The sequence below is a fragment of the Phodopus roborovskii genome, unplaced genomic scaffold (genome assembly GCF_943737965.1).
Source record: "Phodopus roborovskii unplaced genomic scaffold, PHOROB, whole genome shotgun sequence".
In the NCBI taxonomy this organism is placed as follows: Eukaryota; Metazoa; Chordata; class Mammalia; order Rodentia; family Cricetidae; genus Phodopus; species Phodopus roborovskii.
The window spans coordinates 7,515,560-7,534,144 of NW_026126645.1; the positions used below are offsets into that span (position 1 = coordinate 7,515,560).

The window sequence follows — 18,585 nt, forward strand, 5'->3', positions numbered from 1 at the left end:
GCCTCTTGAGTGCTGGGACTAAAGGTGTGCGCCACCACCAATGAATTAATTGAACACATCATTTAGAAGCCTTAAGATAGGAATGGAGTTGGCTTGAGACTCAATCATAAGAAATTCAACTCCAAACAGTTCTGAAGCGAGTTAGGGGCACACCCTGTAATCTGAGAACTCTGGAGGTGGAGGCAGGGGCATCACCAGTCAAGGTTCTTGTTAGCTGCACAGCCGTTTGTGGCCAGGCTGTGACTCCCCAGCTCGCCTGACTTTCACCATCTCCAACAGAGCAAAGATTGGGCATTTAAGAACCCCATGAAGAAGGCGGCAGTGGTGGCACACACCTTAAATCCAGCACTCAGCAAGCAGAGGCAGGCAGATCTTTGTAAGTTCCAGGCCAGCTAGGGCTATACAAAGAAGTCCTGTCTCACAGGAGGAAAAAAAAAAAAAAAAAATTCAATTTCACAGCTAGCAATACTGGCACATGCTTTTCAATCTCTGCATTCAAGGGACTGAGGCAGGGTCAGGTTTGAGGCCAGCTTGGGGTATATACTGAGATCTTCACTTGCACATCCTGGTTTGTATGTGTACACACTACACAGAGCAACTGTAGCAAACAAATTAAAGACAACCCCTGTCCCAAATGCATAGATAATATTTCAGTCTCTTTTACAGTCCGGTGTGGCCACATGACTCAGCAACACCACTGACTTGATTTGAAACAACTGTACCAGTTTGCAAGAAGACACTAACTTCTCAAAGAGTAACTTGGCATCTCATCCCTAGAACAATGACCTCACATCTAAGCGTGTTCTTTTGCCAGCTATTAGTCTAAAGCACCTTCGATGTTAACTTGTCCAATCCTTCCAACCATCCCCACTGTTATCTTTTGTGGATGGCTTGGGTGCTTAAGTGCATATGCACATGCAGGTCAGAGGTAGGTCCACAGTTCCTTTATCACTTCACCTCATCTCTGGAGACAGATTCTCCCTGAACCCAGCACTAACTGGTTAGTCTGGTGAGCCAGTCAGGCCTGGGGACCGGCCTGTGTCTGCCACATTGCCTGCCATGGCATCTGTTTTTTTCTCATGTGGGCCCTGGTATCTTCCCAGCCACTTTAACAGTTCTCATTTCACACAGGGAGAAACTAAGTCTGTTAAGTAGCAAAGCTTGATAATACCCCTAATGCTTCAAACCTTTAATACATTTCAAGTCGTGGTCACCCCAGAGGAAAATATTTTCATTGCTATTTCATAACTGTAAATTTTGCTGTTATGAATCATAATCCAAATATCTATGCTTTCCAATAGTTTTAGGCAAGCCCTACGAAAGGGCTGTTTGGTCCCCGAGGGGTTGCAACCCACAGGTTGAGAACCACTGCTCTCCACTGCCAGTGTTATCATGCACCAACTGCATACAAAATGCTCGTCTTACACCTGCTGGAGCAGACCTCCAGCAACCTGGTAGTCAGTTTCATGGCTGCTCACTCCTTCTGGCTCCAGGTACATACAGCAATGCTGCCCCGGTTTAGAAGGCAGGGAGAAAGTAGGAAGCAAGGACTGGAGCCAAGTAACCATCTCCATTGAAAAGCAACAGACCAAACAACTCTTATGATAAAAACTTTATTATCTTAAATATCAAAGGTTTTACACATCACGTTTTCTTCAGAAAGTTCCTATTAAAGAAGAAAAATAAAATAAAGTGTTTGGATTATTCAGGGCAGACTTACATTTCAAAGTGTGACCAAGGAAAGAAAAGAAAATCAAACTCAAAGGCATCTAGTGCATTCAGCTGCAGACAGGTCCTAACCAGCGGCACAATTCGACCAACTCTGGGATTACTGAGGGCAGTTCCTAAGTTCTGTTTTCCCAACTCTCAAGCATCTGGACGTGACTGGACCATTGGTAAGCAGACTGTGCCGATCACTCGCTTCAAGAAAAGCCAGGAAGCCTCGTGACACACAGGCAAGCAGCAAAGCGGGCTTCCTAGCCAAGGTCTGCCAGATGGCGCTAGCAAACCACTAAACAAGCCTTTGCTGGGGGTGTGTGTATGTGTGTGTGAAGTTGCCAACCTAATTCACTGTGAAGAGATCTGGATACAAATACAAAATCAGTCTCTCATGAAAGGTTTGTGATATATACTAGATTCAATAGTCTATATCAAACAAGAGATCCCTCTGATGTCTCGCCAGAACTAAAGCTGCCCAGGGCAGGGGAGAACACAAGCCTGAGCACTGGGGTGGAATGGCGTGAGCTCACATGTCTCTCAGGCTTTACGGTCCAGTCAAGGGGCCACAGATCTGGCTGGCTCATGTCGGAACATAGGTCTCCTCTGTATGTCATTGAGGCATTCATTTAAGGTTGCAGGCTACCAAGCTCAGAATTCTATGTATGATCACTGCCCATCATCTCAGCAGACCCAAGGAAAATGCCCCTTACCTAAATCAGCCACTCAAAACCTTCCTAGGTTGCTTGTTCATAGCTCTGCAAGAAGCAACCTGACCTTGTACTACAGGCCATTCTGATCTGTGGTTCAAACTTGGCAGGTAAGGAAACTCCTCCATTCTCAAGCCCTTTTCTTGGTAGATTTCCCTAATGTCCTGAAAGTTAGCAGTCCCCCCCCCACTTTAACTCCCCCCTTACCCTCAAGTCTTAATTACTATGTAACTTTTGAGCATATTTCCTAATTGTAAAGTCCAGAAATAACATCCTACTTTCCTTCTATGCTGCAGGAATGCATGCACTGGGTTGGACAATGTCTTGCAGAATATGCAGAGTTCTGCAAAGCAGCCCTGCAGGCCCACCCTACCCATCCTTCACTACTTTCTCCTCTGGATTTCCATTTCCATACACCGCACTCAGATGCCTTAAAATAGCACATCCTGCAGAGCCTCTGCTGAACTCTGCTCGCTCTCCCAGATGGTCCGCATCCCAGTGCAGCCGCACTCACTGGAGGGTGGAGGGTGTTGCACACCCACCCACCCATGTCAGTGTGGCATACGACTTCCTAAAGGAAGGGAAGGTCGATGTCATTCCTCTCTTCCATTTCCCCGGACTTCTAGCCCACCTGTTCCTTTCTGGTTGACACCATCACACACTGATTCCTCAGCATCATTTCAGTTATTTCTACATTTTTATTTAAAATTATTTTTTCCTTGCAGTGCTGGGGAAGGGGTAGAGGGGGGAGAGAAGGGGTCAAACCCAGGGCCAGGCAATTATTCTACCACTGAGCTACACCCATAGTGCCCCCACACTGTTTTGGGGATGGAGACTCATGTAACCAAAGCTGGCCCAAAACACACTATGTAACCCAAGAACGAACTTGAACTTCTGATCCTCTTGCCTAGACTTCCCCAGTGCTGGGATTACATGCATATTGAATACATGGGTTATGCAGTGCTGTGTGCTGTGTGCTGATCTGAAGGCTTCCTGCAGCTAGGGAAGCACTCTGCCTTTCAATGGGCCACACTCCCCTACATCTTCAATCGTTTATTTTTATTTACTTATTTTGAGACTACTCCTTATAGCCCTGACTGGTTTTACACTTATAAAGCTGTTTACTACCACAACCAGCCCCTAATTGTTTAAACAAAACATTTTAAAGTAACTCTAGGTCACAGCATCTGGCTCCACTGTGGGCTTGATCTCCCCTCCCCCAGTCAGTTCTAAACTGCTGCCAAGCTTGTTTAAAAATAAAAGCACGCTACTCAGACTTTATAGAATGTGCCTATAACCTCATAATCCTAGCTGCTTGAGGGTTGCTAGTTCAAGGCCAGCCTGGGCTACATGAAATCTCTTCTCAAAAACAAAAGCATGCCAATAGTAAAAACAGATCTCAGTTAAAACTTGCTGCATGTCTCTCCTAGACTGAAGGCTTCTAAGGCCAGGTTCAGTCTGGTTCAGTTACTGCTGAGCTCCCAGGCTGCAGGGGTATTTAATGTTTGACAAACAAATCAACGGGCTCCTTCTTACACTGCATAACCTGACAGGAGGGGTCGACTCCCTATCTAGGGTGATTTCTCCCTAACAGCACAAAATGCACAACAAAAAAAACCCCTAGGAATCCTCTGGAAACCATTTTTTTTTTTTTTTTTTTTTTTTTTTGGTATACAGGATGCAGACACTCTGATAGGAGACCTAATGTTTGATGCAGGTTAAGAGTGAATCACAGTGGCTACGAGCCAAGGACCACACCCCATGGCCAGCCCTCTCCAGGAGAGCTGCCCTTTGACCTCTCCCTGATACTCCCAAGATGTGATGCTTCTGCTATTCAAAAAAATTAAGGCACAAAAGAAAAGCAAGTACATCCAAGGCTCACCCCAAAGTCCTTACTGTGGCTCTTACCAACACTTTGGGGGGAGGAGTAGGTAACTCACAGCTCAGTGCCAGTCCTCAAGAACTGCTGAGTTGACTTTCTGCTGTCAAGAGGAACTCAGTCCCAAGAAACACAAAATGCTACCTTAAGTACTGAGACAAGACACCTTCACTCTCCAGGAGGGAAATATATGATAATCTGTGTCTTTGTAGTCAGCCACAGGCTACCACATTACCAAGTCCAGCTTTTACTTTTACTTTTTGGTTGGTTGGGATCAAACCTCATGTGAGGCAGCAGTGCTACCTACCGCCAAGCCACCAAGCTTGTCACATTCCAGTCAGTTCAGCCACATTGTTCATGCTCTCCACAGGTAGCAATCGGAATGCACTGAGTGAACTGGACATGGTGGCGTGAGCCTATAATTGCACCATTCTAGAGGCCGAGACAGGAGAATTGCCATGAGTTTGAGTACAGCCTGGGCTATGGCGAGATCTTATCTCAAAATAAAATGAAAACAACAAAAAATTTGCCTTGACTCTCCTGCACAGTTATTTGCAAGGCAATTTATTATATATACAGTAGGAAGAAAAGCCACCAGATGTGCAGACATCTGTACACATACAAGCTGTTCTTCAATCTATGCAAAATATCTGTCAATCACTTTATATATGATAGCTCTTATGTTTATTTATAGATATAAGCTGAAAAGAAACAAATTCTTATGGCTTTCACTAGAGATAGAAAGCTGTAGAGAGGGACAGACAGGCAGATGCTACACAAGCTGGCTATAAAAATCTGCGACACCTGGCCCCCACCCCATTCATAGGTGCCCTCTTGCCAGAGAAGTACTTTGGGTAGACTCCTCCATCAGAGGGACTAGGGTTTGCAGCCAAGGTTCTCACACACTATTCACCATCTACTCAAGCTTCCTTTGCCAAACAACTGGTCTTATCTTCACCTATCAACACCTAAAGCCCAAACTGGGATGAAGGCTTCTGGCTGTCGAATGACCTGAACTAGCACATCTGGAAACAGCCCCTCGAAGAACCGAAGGGCCAATCTCCAGCTGCAGTTATACTGTCTGGCTACCAAGCCACTTTCTACACACCAGCTTCAGCACAAGTTTTACAAGAAAATCCTCTTTGGTGCATAAATGGAGTCTACCACTGGAGGTAAGTGCCGGCCACGGAATCTCCTGACACAGTTTGATAAAGAAGTTGCCCCTTGTGGTTATGGCTGTAATCTGACAAACTAAACACTAGGATTCACAAGGATTTGATCTTACTCTTGGAAAACTGACGACAAAGGTCCACAAGTGTTATGTTCCTTAATGTCCTCTGTTTAGGATTGCTCAAGTTTAAGCCAATCAATTCCTAACTTTACTTTTCTGTTTTTAGACAAGGTCTCACTAATGTAGCTCTGGCTGGCCTTGAACTAACAGATACCAGTCTGCCTCCTGGGGTTAAAGGTATATGCCAGCATGCCTGGCCTTTTATTTTTGACAGTGTTTAAAAATCAGAAGTAACTATATGTTCAAAAGAAAGTAATGACCCAAAGGAATCAAGTAATTGGCAAGTGAGTTAAACTCAGTTAAAGAATTCCTAAAACGATCTGTTTAAGTACTGGTCTACCAGTTTGCTTCTAGAAATAAACATACATGTAGGTACATTAAAAGCTACTATAATGAAATCTCTTTGGGGCTGGTATTCCAACACTTTGCCTAGGGCTGTCTCCTAAACATCCACATTATAAAAAGTCCACTGGGCTTGCATGCCAGTTTCTTCTGCTCAGAAGGCCTTCTAAGGAGTCTGTCATCAGCACCTTCTCTACCCACCCCACCCTGTGACTCTGAAGATTTGTAACCCTAAAATATAGGCCCCACCCCACCCCCCAGCAAATCCAGGCCTCACTGTGCTGCTACTTGATCTTGCTTTGTTTAAACAGCTCTAAGTTGGGTGACAGAATCCTGGGGGCAGTTTCCCAGGGTATTACACATACATCTTTGGTGCAGAACATGCAAAAGGTGGACAAGCTGTGATCGACTCAAAGAACTCCTAGGCTAGCCTGATGCTCTGAGCCTAATGGAGAGGAGGAAACCACAAGGCCATCCAGTAACCATTCCCCAATTCCAGAAAGGATCATGATACTCCATGTGACTTGTCATCATGTCACTGAAGTGAGTCTCAGCACACAAACAAAATGGCAAAAAGAAGAACGGGACCAGAGGACAGATCCCTGTAAGTGTCCCTAAAGTTTCAAAAACTCCTGAGATATGTGCTTGGTGACTTCAATTTTGAAGGGGGGAGGGGGCTTTAGACATACACCAGTTAATGCTAAGTTCAGAAATCCATTTCAAAACACTACCACCTCTCACTGAGAACCAGGGATTATTCTCAGGACCCTTTTCAAGATTCTAGATTCCTGGCAGACATCTAAGACAACAGCTTTTGACTCAGGAAAGGATGCTTCTGAACCTCTCCGGAGGGTTTATTGCACAACAGGGGCCACAGGACAACTTGCAAGGCGAGAATGTACACTTAAAAAGGCCACGATAAACACATCTACGCATTCCGCCCCACTCTAACTCAATATAAGAACACAAACATGGATCCTGCTTAGAAAAGAAACTCCTGAGGAAAGAAAGGGATGAAAACTGTACCAAGGCCACTGCAGTCACAACTTCAGTCGTATTCACTGCCATGAAGGACACTCACAGAACGACCAGTCTAAGCACCAAGACGACGAGGGGCAAAGTTTCTCCCAGCTCAGTCTCATTCAGCTCAGAGCTCAGAGTGGGGAGAACTTCCCAGCAGACACGTTTCAGAAGCTTGGCTCCTGGCAACCAACCCATGAGCTGAATGTGAACTCACCATTGGCCACTTACTTAGGGATGGGGTGTCAGTGAGATGCCCCCAAGCCCTATCTGTAGTACATTCCAGTGTTTTGTCTAAGCCTTTATCTTTTACTCAACAGTCCTTGACATTTGCAAATGGAATTATGATCAGGTTCCCCCCCCCTTTAAATACAAGTAGCACCATGTTTCTCTCTAATGTGAACTCCCACATACCCTACCCACCCACCATCTTAAAGGTGTTTGGCAATTAATCCATGTAGCAGTCTCAGATGTACAAGACAGCCAAGTTTCAAGACCTCCCGCTCACCTTATTTAAATGTCTACCCTGAACACACAAATCAACACACACAACTCCAGGAGTTATGGACTTCTCCAGCTTCCTGTTACAAGTCATATCCTACACACAGCACAGCCAGAACCACACAGCAGGGGAGGGGATGGGGTGTGCTGACACGTCCCTAGATGAATGGGTGGTAGGCTTCTCATGGCCACTGCTTTCCAAGCATTCACTCACCTAAAATGGTATGCTATACACAAAACCATCCATTTTATTCCAGAGTACATCATCTTAATTAGAATAAAAAGCTTCTGTATGCACATACTGCCAATACATTTTAAAAGGCCCAAAATTTAACAAGTAAAATAGACAAATTCATCAGACAAAAGATCATAAATTACTTTGGCCGGAAAAACAAAATCTGGCTCAACATTTTGCTTGCAGGTTTCTACATGTACTGCGTGTGTGTGTATTTGTGTGCGCGCTCGCGTGCTGAGTGTATCTCTGTGAAGGGGGCGTTCACAAAGGGAATGGATAGGGTCTGGCCCACTCTCCCACAATTACGTAGGGACTACAATGTTTTTTGCTAGCAAAACAAGAAGTGCAAGGTCTGCATTCCCACCAACTCGATGCAAAGCCCCGAGGGCTTCCTGTAGAGTGAAGCCGGCACCAAGAATCCGGTTAACATCTGCGGTGGGAAAGACGAAAGGTGGAAGCGCGGAGGGAGAAGACAAGGACTGTGTGTCAGGGGGGTGCGATCCATGGAAGGGCGGAGCAGCTCCAGGGCAGACATCCCTGGTTTCCAGCCCGTCTGTGTGTGGATTCTGCATGTGCTCAGAAGGCTGACTATGGGTACCCTCCTCACCTGCTGCAAATAATGTGGGTGAAATTTCTACACCTGAGGTGCAATGTGACTGGTCAGCTAGTTTAGCTGAGGCTATGGCGACAGAGCAGCTCTTACTGACTGACTCCCTTGGCCTGGGGACACCTCTGCCAGTTGACAAGCTGTCCCCCAGACCCCTGAAGCCAGTGCACGCTTCATCTTCTGTTCCAGCACAAGGTGTGGTGTCTATCTTTTCTGATTCAGAGGTGGCCTGGTGATAGGAGACTTGTGGGTACTGGTCGCTAGGGGCCAGATGCTCACTTTGGGCCCTCCTTCCTGAAAGGTCCAAAATACCTGTTTGGCTCTCAGCTTCCATCTCTGACTGACAGGAAACATCTTCAGGTGCATTTTCTGAAGCTGGCTTACAGCTAATGACCAAAAGATCATGTAGTTCTTTCAAGGCCACTGTGACAGATGAACAAAATTCTTCGGGTGCCTCCACAGAGGGCTGACCATGGTCACTTGAAGGGGAAGAGGAACTGCTGTCATCTTTGCTATCCATTACAGACATTTCAACATTATCTTCTGCAGGCTGCAAATCCCGAGTCCAGATGGAACGTTCCACGCTTTCACACGAGGGGTTACACTGTACCGTTTCTGTTTCCATCGAGGGATTACCGGAAGTAAGATGTGATGTCCCAGGGCTCTTGGTGCTGGCCTTCTGTCTGCCTGTTGAGTTGCAAATAGCAACCAGAGACTGTTCAACTGTATCCACCTCCATCAGGGTTTCTGAGCATGAACAGCTACAGTAGCCTGAAGCTAAAAGACTTTCTTCTGTACTTAGAAGAGGAACATTTGTTTGTTGTTCATCTTTCATCAAAGCTTCCAAACTGACAATTTTTTCTTGGTCCTGTTGACTTTCTTCATGAAGTTCAAGGTCTTCGGTATCACAAAGAAACTCTTGGTTATGTGGAACATTCTGCTGCCCAATCCCTCCGTGTGGTTCTCTGTGCTGCTGAAGGCCATTCACTTGACTTGGGCTCTGATTTTCTGGATGCCAACTCTTTTCTTCCACAAACTTCTGCGGCTCATGCATCCTAGTAGTTGTGAGAGATAAACTAGTGTCCTGTCTTGTGTGGAGATAAACTCTGAGGCCCTGGGTTCTTCTTTCAGCAGATTTCTCTGGATTATCTGCAACAAATGCTTCTTGGGATGAATTATGCAAAGGCATAGCTGGATTCTGGCCTGCTGGGGAAGTGAGATCAGGAACACCCTGCAGAGGAGGAGGATCTGTTTTCTTAGAGTTTGTCTGCAATTCAGCCGAAGCCTCCATAGCCTCCATAGCTATAGGTTCAATGTTACTGGGGTCACTGGGCTTGATGGCGCGGGCTGAAGCAGAGACAGAGCGAGCAAGACTCGTAGGGCTACCAATCTCAGGGCTGTGCCCTGAAGAAGGAGCTGGATGGTCGAGTCCATCTGAAGTCAGCAATGATGACATTCCCAGTGAGGTAGATTCTTTACTGCTTTTCTCTGTTTTAAAAAAGGAAAGAAAACAGATTAATTAGCAGATCACTAAATGATCAGAGAACCTCAGCAGAATAAAAGCAGGCCTTCTAGTTTAAGTTTCTCTTGCAAACATGAGGCTCAAGAAAATACAAGCATCTTTCCGTGACGAATGAGGCGGCATCATTGAACCAGAAGTGACTGTGTCTTTAGGAAACATTAAAATTCTGTATGTAAAGAGCTGCAGCATGCACTTCATAATGGCTGTGGCAGTGCTCGCACTTAAAGGCATTTATTTATTCAGGTAGGGTCTCTCAAGCAGCCTGAGCTGCTTGAGTGCAGGGTGGTGGGAGGGTCCCCGCCAGGCCAAGCAGCCATGCTTCTCTATTTCTCATGGATTTTTGGATCTTCACTGGATGATTTTCATGAGTTTTTTCTTTCTTTTCTTTTCTTTCTTTCTTTCTTTTTTTTTTTAAAGCCCAGATCAGTCTTGAATTGGATCAGTGATCCTCACGACAGCCTCCTGAATGCTGGAATTACAGCTTGGGCCACCACGGCTGGCTCAGTGAACTTTCTCAGGTTTCAAGAGTGAGCACAAGTTACACTGAAGAAGTCTAAAAGCAAGTATGCTGGGGATGAGTGGGGCAACCAAGAGATGTCTAGAGATACCCAGAAGACAGAGAAGGAAACAATGGATTTCAGTTCTAGCCAAGCTTCTAAAAAGTCATAGCAAAACTGAGCACCCAATACAAAGACCAAAACAAACCCAAAGATGAGGCAGACAGAATTTTATTTATCTGATCAAACACTACAACTATTTATAGTGTTTGATAGGCAAGATTTCAAGTCTCCCAGGCTGGCTTCTAGCTTAAAATATAAAGATAATCCCTTCCAGTGCTGGAATTATAGGTGCGTATCCCTGTTCCCAGTTTATATGGTGCTGGGGACCAAACCTAGACTTTTTGTATGCCAGGAAGGCTCTCTACAGATCCAACTACATCTCTAGCCCTACTGTGTAGTTCTGTCCAGTCTGTGGCATTCCTCCTGCTTCAGTCTGAGTGCGGGTATTACAACAGGCACTAACCAGCATGCCCGTGCAACTCTAATATAGCACAATAAAACCAACAAATTTTAGTTCTTAGCTGAGTACAGAGGAGAGAGAGTGAAGGAAGAGTATGATAGTTTTTCCACAGGCAACAGTAACTTAGATTCACTCTAATCTATCTAGCCCTTCAAACAAGATGGCAGGCTCAAACACTCAGTGCAGATGCCACAATGATACCACTCAATAGGTCCAACTCCTTAAACCATTAAAACCTGACCTCTAAACACCTATAATCTTTTTAATTAAAAGGCACAGGCTACTACCAAGCCTGCAAAAAACTGGGTCCTGAGCTAAAGTCAATCTGGATGCTTTGTGCTGAACAGAACCATCAGTGTGAGCGCTGGGTTTGCACTCTCAAGTCCTGCAGAGAGCAGTTAGAATTCCAGCAGCAGACATGCCAATAAAAGACAGGGCACAGCATGGAAAGATGGCTGGCCTTGGAAGCTACTGCATTTTCCTTTTGTGGGCTGAGACAGGACCTTTTCTTTTTTTTATTTTTAAAAAGATTTGTTGCTCTATTTTTATGTACACCTTTATGCCAGAAGAGGGCATCAGATCCCACTACCACTAGAGATGGTTGTGAGTCACCATGTGGTTGCTGGGGATTTGAACTCAGGATCTCTTAAGCCCAGCCATCTCTCCAGTCCCGAGACACGATTTCTTTATGCAGTCCTTTGTCCTGGAGCTACTATGTAGACCAGGCTGGCCTTGAACTCAGAGATCCTCCTGCCTCTGCCTCCTACATGCTAGGATTAAAGGTGTGCCCTAGCATACCAGGCTCTAAGCTACCCTTGATAGGGATTCTGCCACTACCATTTTCCAATTGCTGGTATCGTGTGCAGGATCTATCACACTTGGCTCAATTACTGAAATTACTGACCTTTTTCTCTTTTTTGCATAAAGGAACTCACTATGTAGACCAGGCACATGGATTTCGCCTGCCTATGCCTCCCCAGTGCTGGCATGGTCCACCATACCCTACAGTTACTGACTTCTCCCCCCTACCCCACAAGATTTCTCTGTGTAGCCCTGGCTACCCTGAAACTCCACCTGTAGATTAGGCTGATCTCAATCCAACTCAGAGATCCTCCTGCATCTGCCCCCTCAATTGCTGGGATTAAATGCATGCCTTGCCACTGCCTGGCTCAATTATTGAACTTAAGGAACTACCTTTTCTTATAGTTTAGTGGCAAATATGATAACAGTTTTGTCTTTACTACCCCTGGCTTTCAATGTCATGCACCTGCACAGCCCAAAAAGCAGGTGAGGTAATGGTAAGCCATAGCAGACTCTGCACTTACTATTAGAGCAGCATATATGTCATCCTTCTGAAACTGAAATAGCCAGTACCACAGGGGGTTATAAAGAGGCTAATGGGCATTAACTATGCCTAATATCCTTAAGATGAGAGTGAGAGAGAGAGGGAGGGAGAGAGGGAGCCAAGGAGAGAGAGAGAGAGAAGGAGAGAGGAAGAGAATATTGAGTCTAATTATAATCAGCCTCCAAGCCCTTCTTAAAGTTCTGCTTCAGGCTAGGCACTGGCTGTGCACACCTTTAGTCCCAGCACTCGGGAGGCAGAGGCAGGGAGATAGATCTCTGTGAATTTAGGCCAACCTGGTCTACAAGAGCTAGTTCCAGGACAGCCTCCAAAGCTACAGAGAGATCCTGAGCAAATGCACTCAGACTAACACAGCCCTGCTCGTAACACAGCCTCCCACAGGTATTGTCAAGCCAAGGACAGAAGAAGCAAAGTTTCAGGTCTTTACTGTTTGGAAAAAAATATAAGTTCTGTCAACATTTTCCCCCTAGACAAGTTTCACTATACAGTTCAAGCTGGTCTCAAACCTCGGATCCTCTTGCCTCAACTGACCAAGAAGGGGATGGTAGGAGTGCATTACCACACTCAGACCACCTATTACTATGACTCTGGATAAGCCATTTGGCTTAAGTTTCCATCTCTGCTCACTAAGATGAAAATAACTGTGATTCAGTATTTTCAACTGTCAGAGGTGGTAGGTACAACAGTACTTTTAGACTCTCCTCTCCTGGACTGTCCCCATAAACAATAGCATTTTAAATAAGGACTTACGCCTACATGTATATATGCCAACATACATATAAATGTATACACAGGCTAGTTGTAACCAGATTGAACAGGGAGAAACAGAGATGGCCAAGTCTTGAATTTCCATGGTTCCAGACAGATTTTTCAAAGCACGGTGACACTGGATGGAGGGTTAATGTGGCGTCTATAAATACCTGGTCTGGGCCCACTCCAGCTGCAGCACACACACACTACATGCATCATGGCTTCTGACGCTCTGTTTGGATTAGGAAACAGACAAGCAAACGTGGGTTAACAATGCAGAACCATACGGCATGCAGGGCTGCAGTCTTCAATCCATCCTATCCTTAAAATCGGGAGTGAGGAGTCCAAGTTGAGGGATGTTTCCACAGCTTGGGCATCCCAAAGATTTGCTGGTTGCTTCAATTCTCTCCAAATACAGCCAGCAAGGATTCTACATCAACAGACTTTTAACTGTACTTGGAAAGCAATGATTCCACAGTTCTGCACAGATGTTGGAGGCAAATGTGCCACAGGCAAAGTCAACCCATCAAGAGAGCTGCTTGAAGACCACTCACAAAGGTTAGTGAACAAGTGTAGCAGCTTTCCAATTTTCTCAATAGTCTTTATCTGAGACAAGGTCTTGCTACGTAGCCCAGACTGACCAAGTTCAGGGCTTATATGCAGGTACCAGCACCCTTGGCTCATACTCATTTTCTGAAGATAAACCAAGTGTGATTAAGTCCCAGCTGCTGTCTTCTTCACAATTAACCAGCATATAGACATGTTAAGACAGCTCTTACTGATTATAGACAAATACAAAGGATAAAGATAACCTGATAGTTAGCCAAATAAATAACTTTCTAAAATTACTTTCATATATTATGTCCAAAATTAAATGATCCCAAGCAGTCAGTTCTCCAAGTAAACCAAGTCTAATTTTTTTGTGGAATCACACCATTAGAACACTACAAAACTCAGCACAGGTCACACGTGTCAGTAGCAAAGGTCCTGTGAATATAGTGCCTTCCAGATCTGGTCAGCTCCTTCTTTACTGATCCTGAAAAGGCATCACCTACTTTAGCCTGCTAAGAGTTACTGGGTTAGGACTGCTACTGTCATCAGCTAGTGTTTCTCTAGTCACAGCACATGGCTGTAAGGGGGAAAAATGTCAGCATCCCATCTGAGCTGTCAAGTTATCGTGCGTAGAACAAAGTGATGGATGAAGCCTACTCATGTTGAACTTCCATGAAGACTAAAAAGACTGCTGGTAACTCAACACTCCCTCTCTTCTAAAACAATACCTCAGTTGCAACCAAACCCCACTTTACACATAGTGAAGCTGGACCTCAGGGTGACCAAGGCCAATGTGCAAGTTCCACCAGCTACATGACCCGTTCCAGAGGTTCAGGACTACACACTTGCAGGTTCTCCAGGAAAACAACAAAACTTTCCAAACATTATCTTTGTCTTGAGCAGAAATCTATTCCATGAGCTTGTAATTCTAACACACTGTACCAGAAAAGAGCAAAGTGTGAGATGGTCCATCACATTGATGAATAATCCTGGCCCAAGACTTAATTAAAGACAACTCACTTAAAACTTAATTCTTTTCGGGTTTTAGAAAATGCACCATAGTGTCACTGTTCTGTTAACAGGAGGGGATTTCAGTAAAGTCGTCTTGATTCATTTTCCCTGGAAGACTCTGCTCTTTCTGCAGATTTAGAAGGCGTTAGGGGAGCTTGGTTTCAAGCATTGCTATGTGGCCTTAGTCTGGGGCCTCAGCGAGCATAGACACTACAGTGGACTGGCCACTGGCTCCCTCTTCTCCTTGGTGGCAGCACTTTCCGTAAACATTTTCACTGCTTAGTCACATCGATAATGCCTTCCTTCAAATCAATAACCTGTATTTCCAGGAAAATACTGCTGACTTTGAACATGTATGCTGACTGTAGAATTTCCTTTATGGACAAAACAGGATGTTTTAGAAGCATCCATGGAAATGGTGACCTGACCTTGAACAGAGCACTGGAACCTTGTTCATCTTTTTTTTTTTTTCTTTTTCCTGAGACAGTGTCACACTATGTAGACCAAGTTGGCCTGAACTCTGAGGAAGAGATCCGATTTGCCTCCTGAGTGCTGGAAGGTGTGCCACCATTCCAAGCTCCAATAGTTGGTTTTCTTTCTTTGTTTTTAACAGGATACGTATGGTCACACAGCCCAAACCAGTCTGGAACCCAATACTCAGCCTAAGCTGGGCCTGAACTTGTAATTCTTCTAACTGCTATTATTAAAGGTATGTACCACTATACCTAGATCCATCCTTCTTTCCTTCCTTCCTTCCTTCCTTCCTTCTTTCTTTCTTTCTGAGACAGGGTTCTGTGTAATAGCCAGGGATGTCCTGCCACTTGCTCTGTAGACTAGGTTGGCCTCCAACACACAGAGATCCACCTGCGTCTTGCTTTCTGAGTGCTGGGATTAAATGTGTGCGCCACCACACCCAGCTACCAAGATTCTTTCTTCTTGAGCTGTTGAAATAGAAGTCTTTAAAGTTATTTATCATGATGGTATGTATCTATGGGTATACCTCAGTGAGAGGGTTAATGGCCTCTGGTTTCTAGGCTTCTGTGGCAAGTGCTATCTGTGAGCCATGGCAATACAAACCCCTGCCTGCCCTCTCTCCTCCTTTCTGAGACAGGGTCTCAGATATTCAAGCTAGCCTTGCACTCTGATTACCTACTTTTCCCTCCTGAGTGCTGGAATCGCAGGCGTGCACACCTCATCTACTTTATGTGGTACTGGGGACTGAACCCAGGTCTTCAAGTGTGCTAGGCAAGCAGGCTACTTTTCAGCCCCATCAGTTTCTCATTAAGAGATGGAGAGGGGTAAGAAGATAGTGAGCACACCTACTGCTGAACAATGAGGCCAATTCCTAGAAAGGTCTTTACCCCAATAATAGCACAGCACTATGCAGCCCCAATACCTGCATCCTCTGCTGATTTTTGAATGGCTTCTGCTAATTCTTGGTCTGCAATCTCCTCCGGTCGTATGTCCTCTCGCCCAGATCCATATGCCAAGCGGGCACACTCTGGGAGCTCCCCCTCAGGAAGGAAGGTGGTCTGTGAGCCTGTGGTGCCAATCACCAGTACATTTTTCTTCAAGTCAATTGAACACTTTGGAAGAAGAGAAAGAACAAAGAACAGCAGCAAATGAAGCATCTACAGAAAAATCAAGTCTCAGTTCCACATTTAACCAGTAAAGAACATTACCAGGAAGAGAGATGATTTAAAAATAAAATCAAAAACCTTATCATATAGCTGAAAGCATCAATTTTTTTACATCTGGTTTTGGAGATAAAGTCTTGCTGTGTAATCCAGGATGACCCCCAACTCACTCTCCTCCTGCCTGTGTGCCCCTGTATATCCCTGATTTTAGAGATAGGCAGAGGCTGGCGGAAACTACTGATCCTTGTCTATTTGGTCTCTTGTTGCTGCTGGTGTGCTGCATACTTAAGGCCAGCAAGCCCATGAGCTGCTAGGCAATTCTGCCTCCGTTTCTTATCTTGGGGTAGGAATGCTAAGACTACAGATGCCACCATGTCATCCATCAAGGGCTCTAGGGGTCAAGTTTGGGTCATCAGGCTTGCACAGCCACTGCCAACTAAGTTACTTCCCTGCCCTCCTATAGTTCAGACCATTCTTGACCTCTTGATCCATCTGCCTGAGCCAAGTGGTGGGACTACCACAGTCACTTCACTTCTTATTCACATTATCCTTTCCTATGTGTTTTTAAACTCTACTTGAATTCTGACAGTTGCCCTTAGATATTATATGATTTATGTCTGTAAAGTTAGAAAATAGCAGCATATACTAAAAGATAGCAAGACAGTGACAAATAACATAGTTTTCATTTATATGTACATATTCATTCCTTCTATGTAAAATGCTAAATTAATACAATATACATTATTTTCAGGGCTTTTTGATTTTAGGGCCTGGAACTAGAGAGCCTCTCATACACTAGGCAAGTACTCTCTCACATCCTCAGGTATATTTAAAATATAGCAGCATGAAGATACTGACTTTATATATACACAGTGGGAGTCAGGCTATACTCAGTGATATAGCACTTGCTTAGCAAAATAAATAAATATCAACTACTGTGGTATTTCACTCCCTAGCAAACACTAACCAATGTTCTGCAATGAGCATGGTAGATCTTAGGCTTTAATGAGGAATAAAGTATCATGCAAATTAATGGACTGTCAGAAAACTCTCCCTATATGAACAAAGCATTTCCATTCTCTAGTCTTTTAATCTCAAGGTTCTACCTAACTAGTTTCATCAACATCCAAGGAAAGTACGTACTAAACATCTGCAGGAAATCATCACAAAGAACCTCTTGATGTCTAATCAGAATCTTAAAATTATACAACTTATTAAAACTGCTGAGGCTAGAGAGATGGCTTAGTGGTTAAGAGCACTTGTACATCACCCTATAATGGGATGTCTCTATCCCTCCCTTCAGGGGTCACCCCCCCACCTCCTGAAAGAAGAGACAGAGGGGATGGACAACACCAAGGCCCTCTAAATTGAGGCAGCATGCACAGGGCCTACACAGGTCTATTCCAGATCCTCTGCATATATATTATGGCTTCCAGTTTAGTGTTTTATGGGATTCCTGAGTGTGAGAACAAGTGGGTCTGTTTCTTGTGCCTTCTCTTGGGCTCTTTTCCTTCTGTTTGTTTTGTCCAATTCTGATGTGTTAGTTTATATCATATATCATATCATATCATATCATAATCCCTTAGAATCCTCTTTGCTTTCTAATGAGACACAAAGGTGGAAGGGAGGCAGGGAGGAACTGGGCAGAGTAGAGGGAGGGGAATCCATAACCAGGATATGTGATGTGAGGAAAAAAATAATCTACCTTCAACAAAAGGAAAAAGAGCACTTGTTCTTGCAGAGGACCTTCTATTTCCAGTTCCCACACACATGGCTGTAAACATCTGAACTTTACTTCCAAGGATCCAATGCGCTCTTCTTCCTTTTTTTTTTTTGTTTTGTTGTTTTTGTTTTTTGAGACACAGTTCCACTGTTTAGCATGGCATCTACCATTAAGCCACATCACAGCCCCTTCCCTTATTTTAAATCTTTCTTCCCCGTTCCCAAATCTCGCTGTGTACTCTGGCTGTCCTGGAACTTGCTCTGTAGACCTGTAGACCAGGTTGGCCTTGAACGCAAAGTCTCACCTGCCTTTGCTTCCTGAGTGCTGGGATTAAAGGTGTGCTCTTCTCATACTTTTCTTTTTTCCCCCGGTTTGGTTTTTCAAGACAGGGTTCCTCTGTGTAGCTTTGGAGCCTGTCCTGGAACTCACTCTGTAGACCAGGCTGGCCTCAATCTCACACAGATCACCTGCCACTGCCTCCCGAGTGCTGGAATTAAAGATGTGTGCCACTCCCACCCTCCAAATTTTATTTTTGATCTTCTTACTTTTAAGTGCATTAGACATGCATGTAGTGCATACATTCATGTGAACAAAATACATAAAAGTCTAAAAAATTTTAAGGGTAAAAATAAATAAATTATTGTCAAAACAGACAAGATAACTTATCCCTATAGGTTTTAGGAGGAGAGATCTGTGCTCTTGTCTC

The 18,585-nt window shown here is 44.6% G+C and overlaps 1 protein-coding gene across 3 annotated transcripts in view; it reads right to left on the reverse strand.

Annotated features, from left to right (window-relative positions):
* Positions 1–7,684: 7,684 nt before the first annotated feature.
* Positions 7,685–18,585, reverse strand: part of LOC127213393 (protein DDI1 homolog 2) — a 35,998-nt gene continuing 25,097 nt past the window's right edge. Inside the window, exons 1-3 of one of the 3 annotated variants that reach the window (XM_051173776.1) lie at positions 15,916–16,065; positions 13,127–13,188; positions 7,685–9,789 (exon numbers count right to left, since the gene is read on the reverse strand). In XM_051173776.1, the coding sequence (XP_051029733.1) occupies positions 7,997–9,789; positions 13,127–13,175 (1,842 nt within the window). In that variant the 5' untranslated portion in view covers positions 13,176–13,188; positions 15,916–16,065 and the 3' untranslated portion in view covers positions 7,685–7,996. Of the gene's footprint in view, positions 9,790–13,126; positions 13,189–15,915; positions 16,106–18,585 lie in introns of those variants that run through there. The other 2 variants (XM_051173775.1, XM_051173777.1) reach the window with 2 other exon arrangements.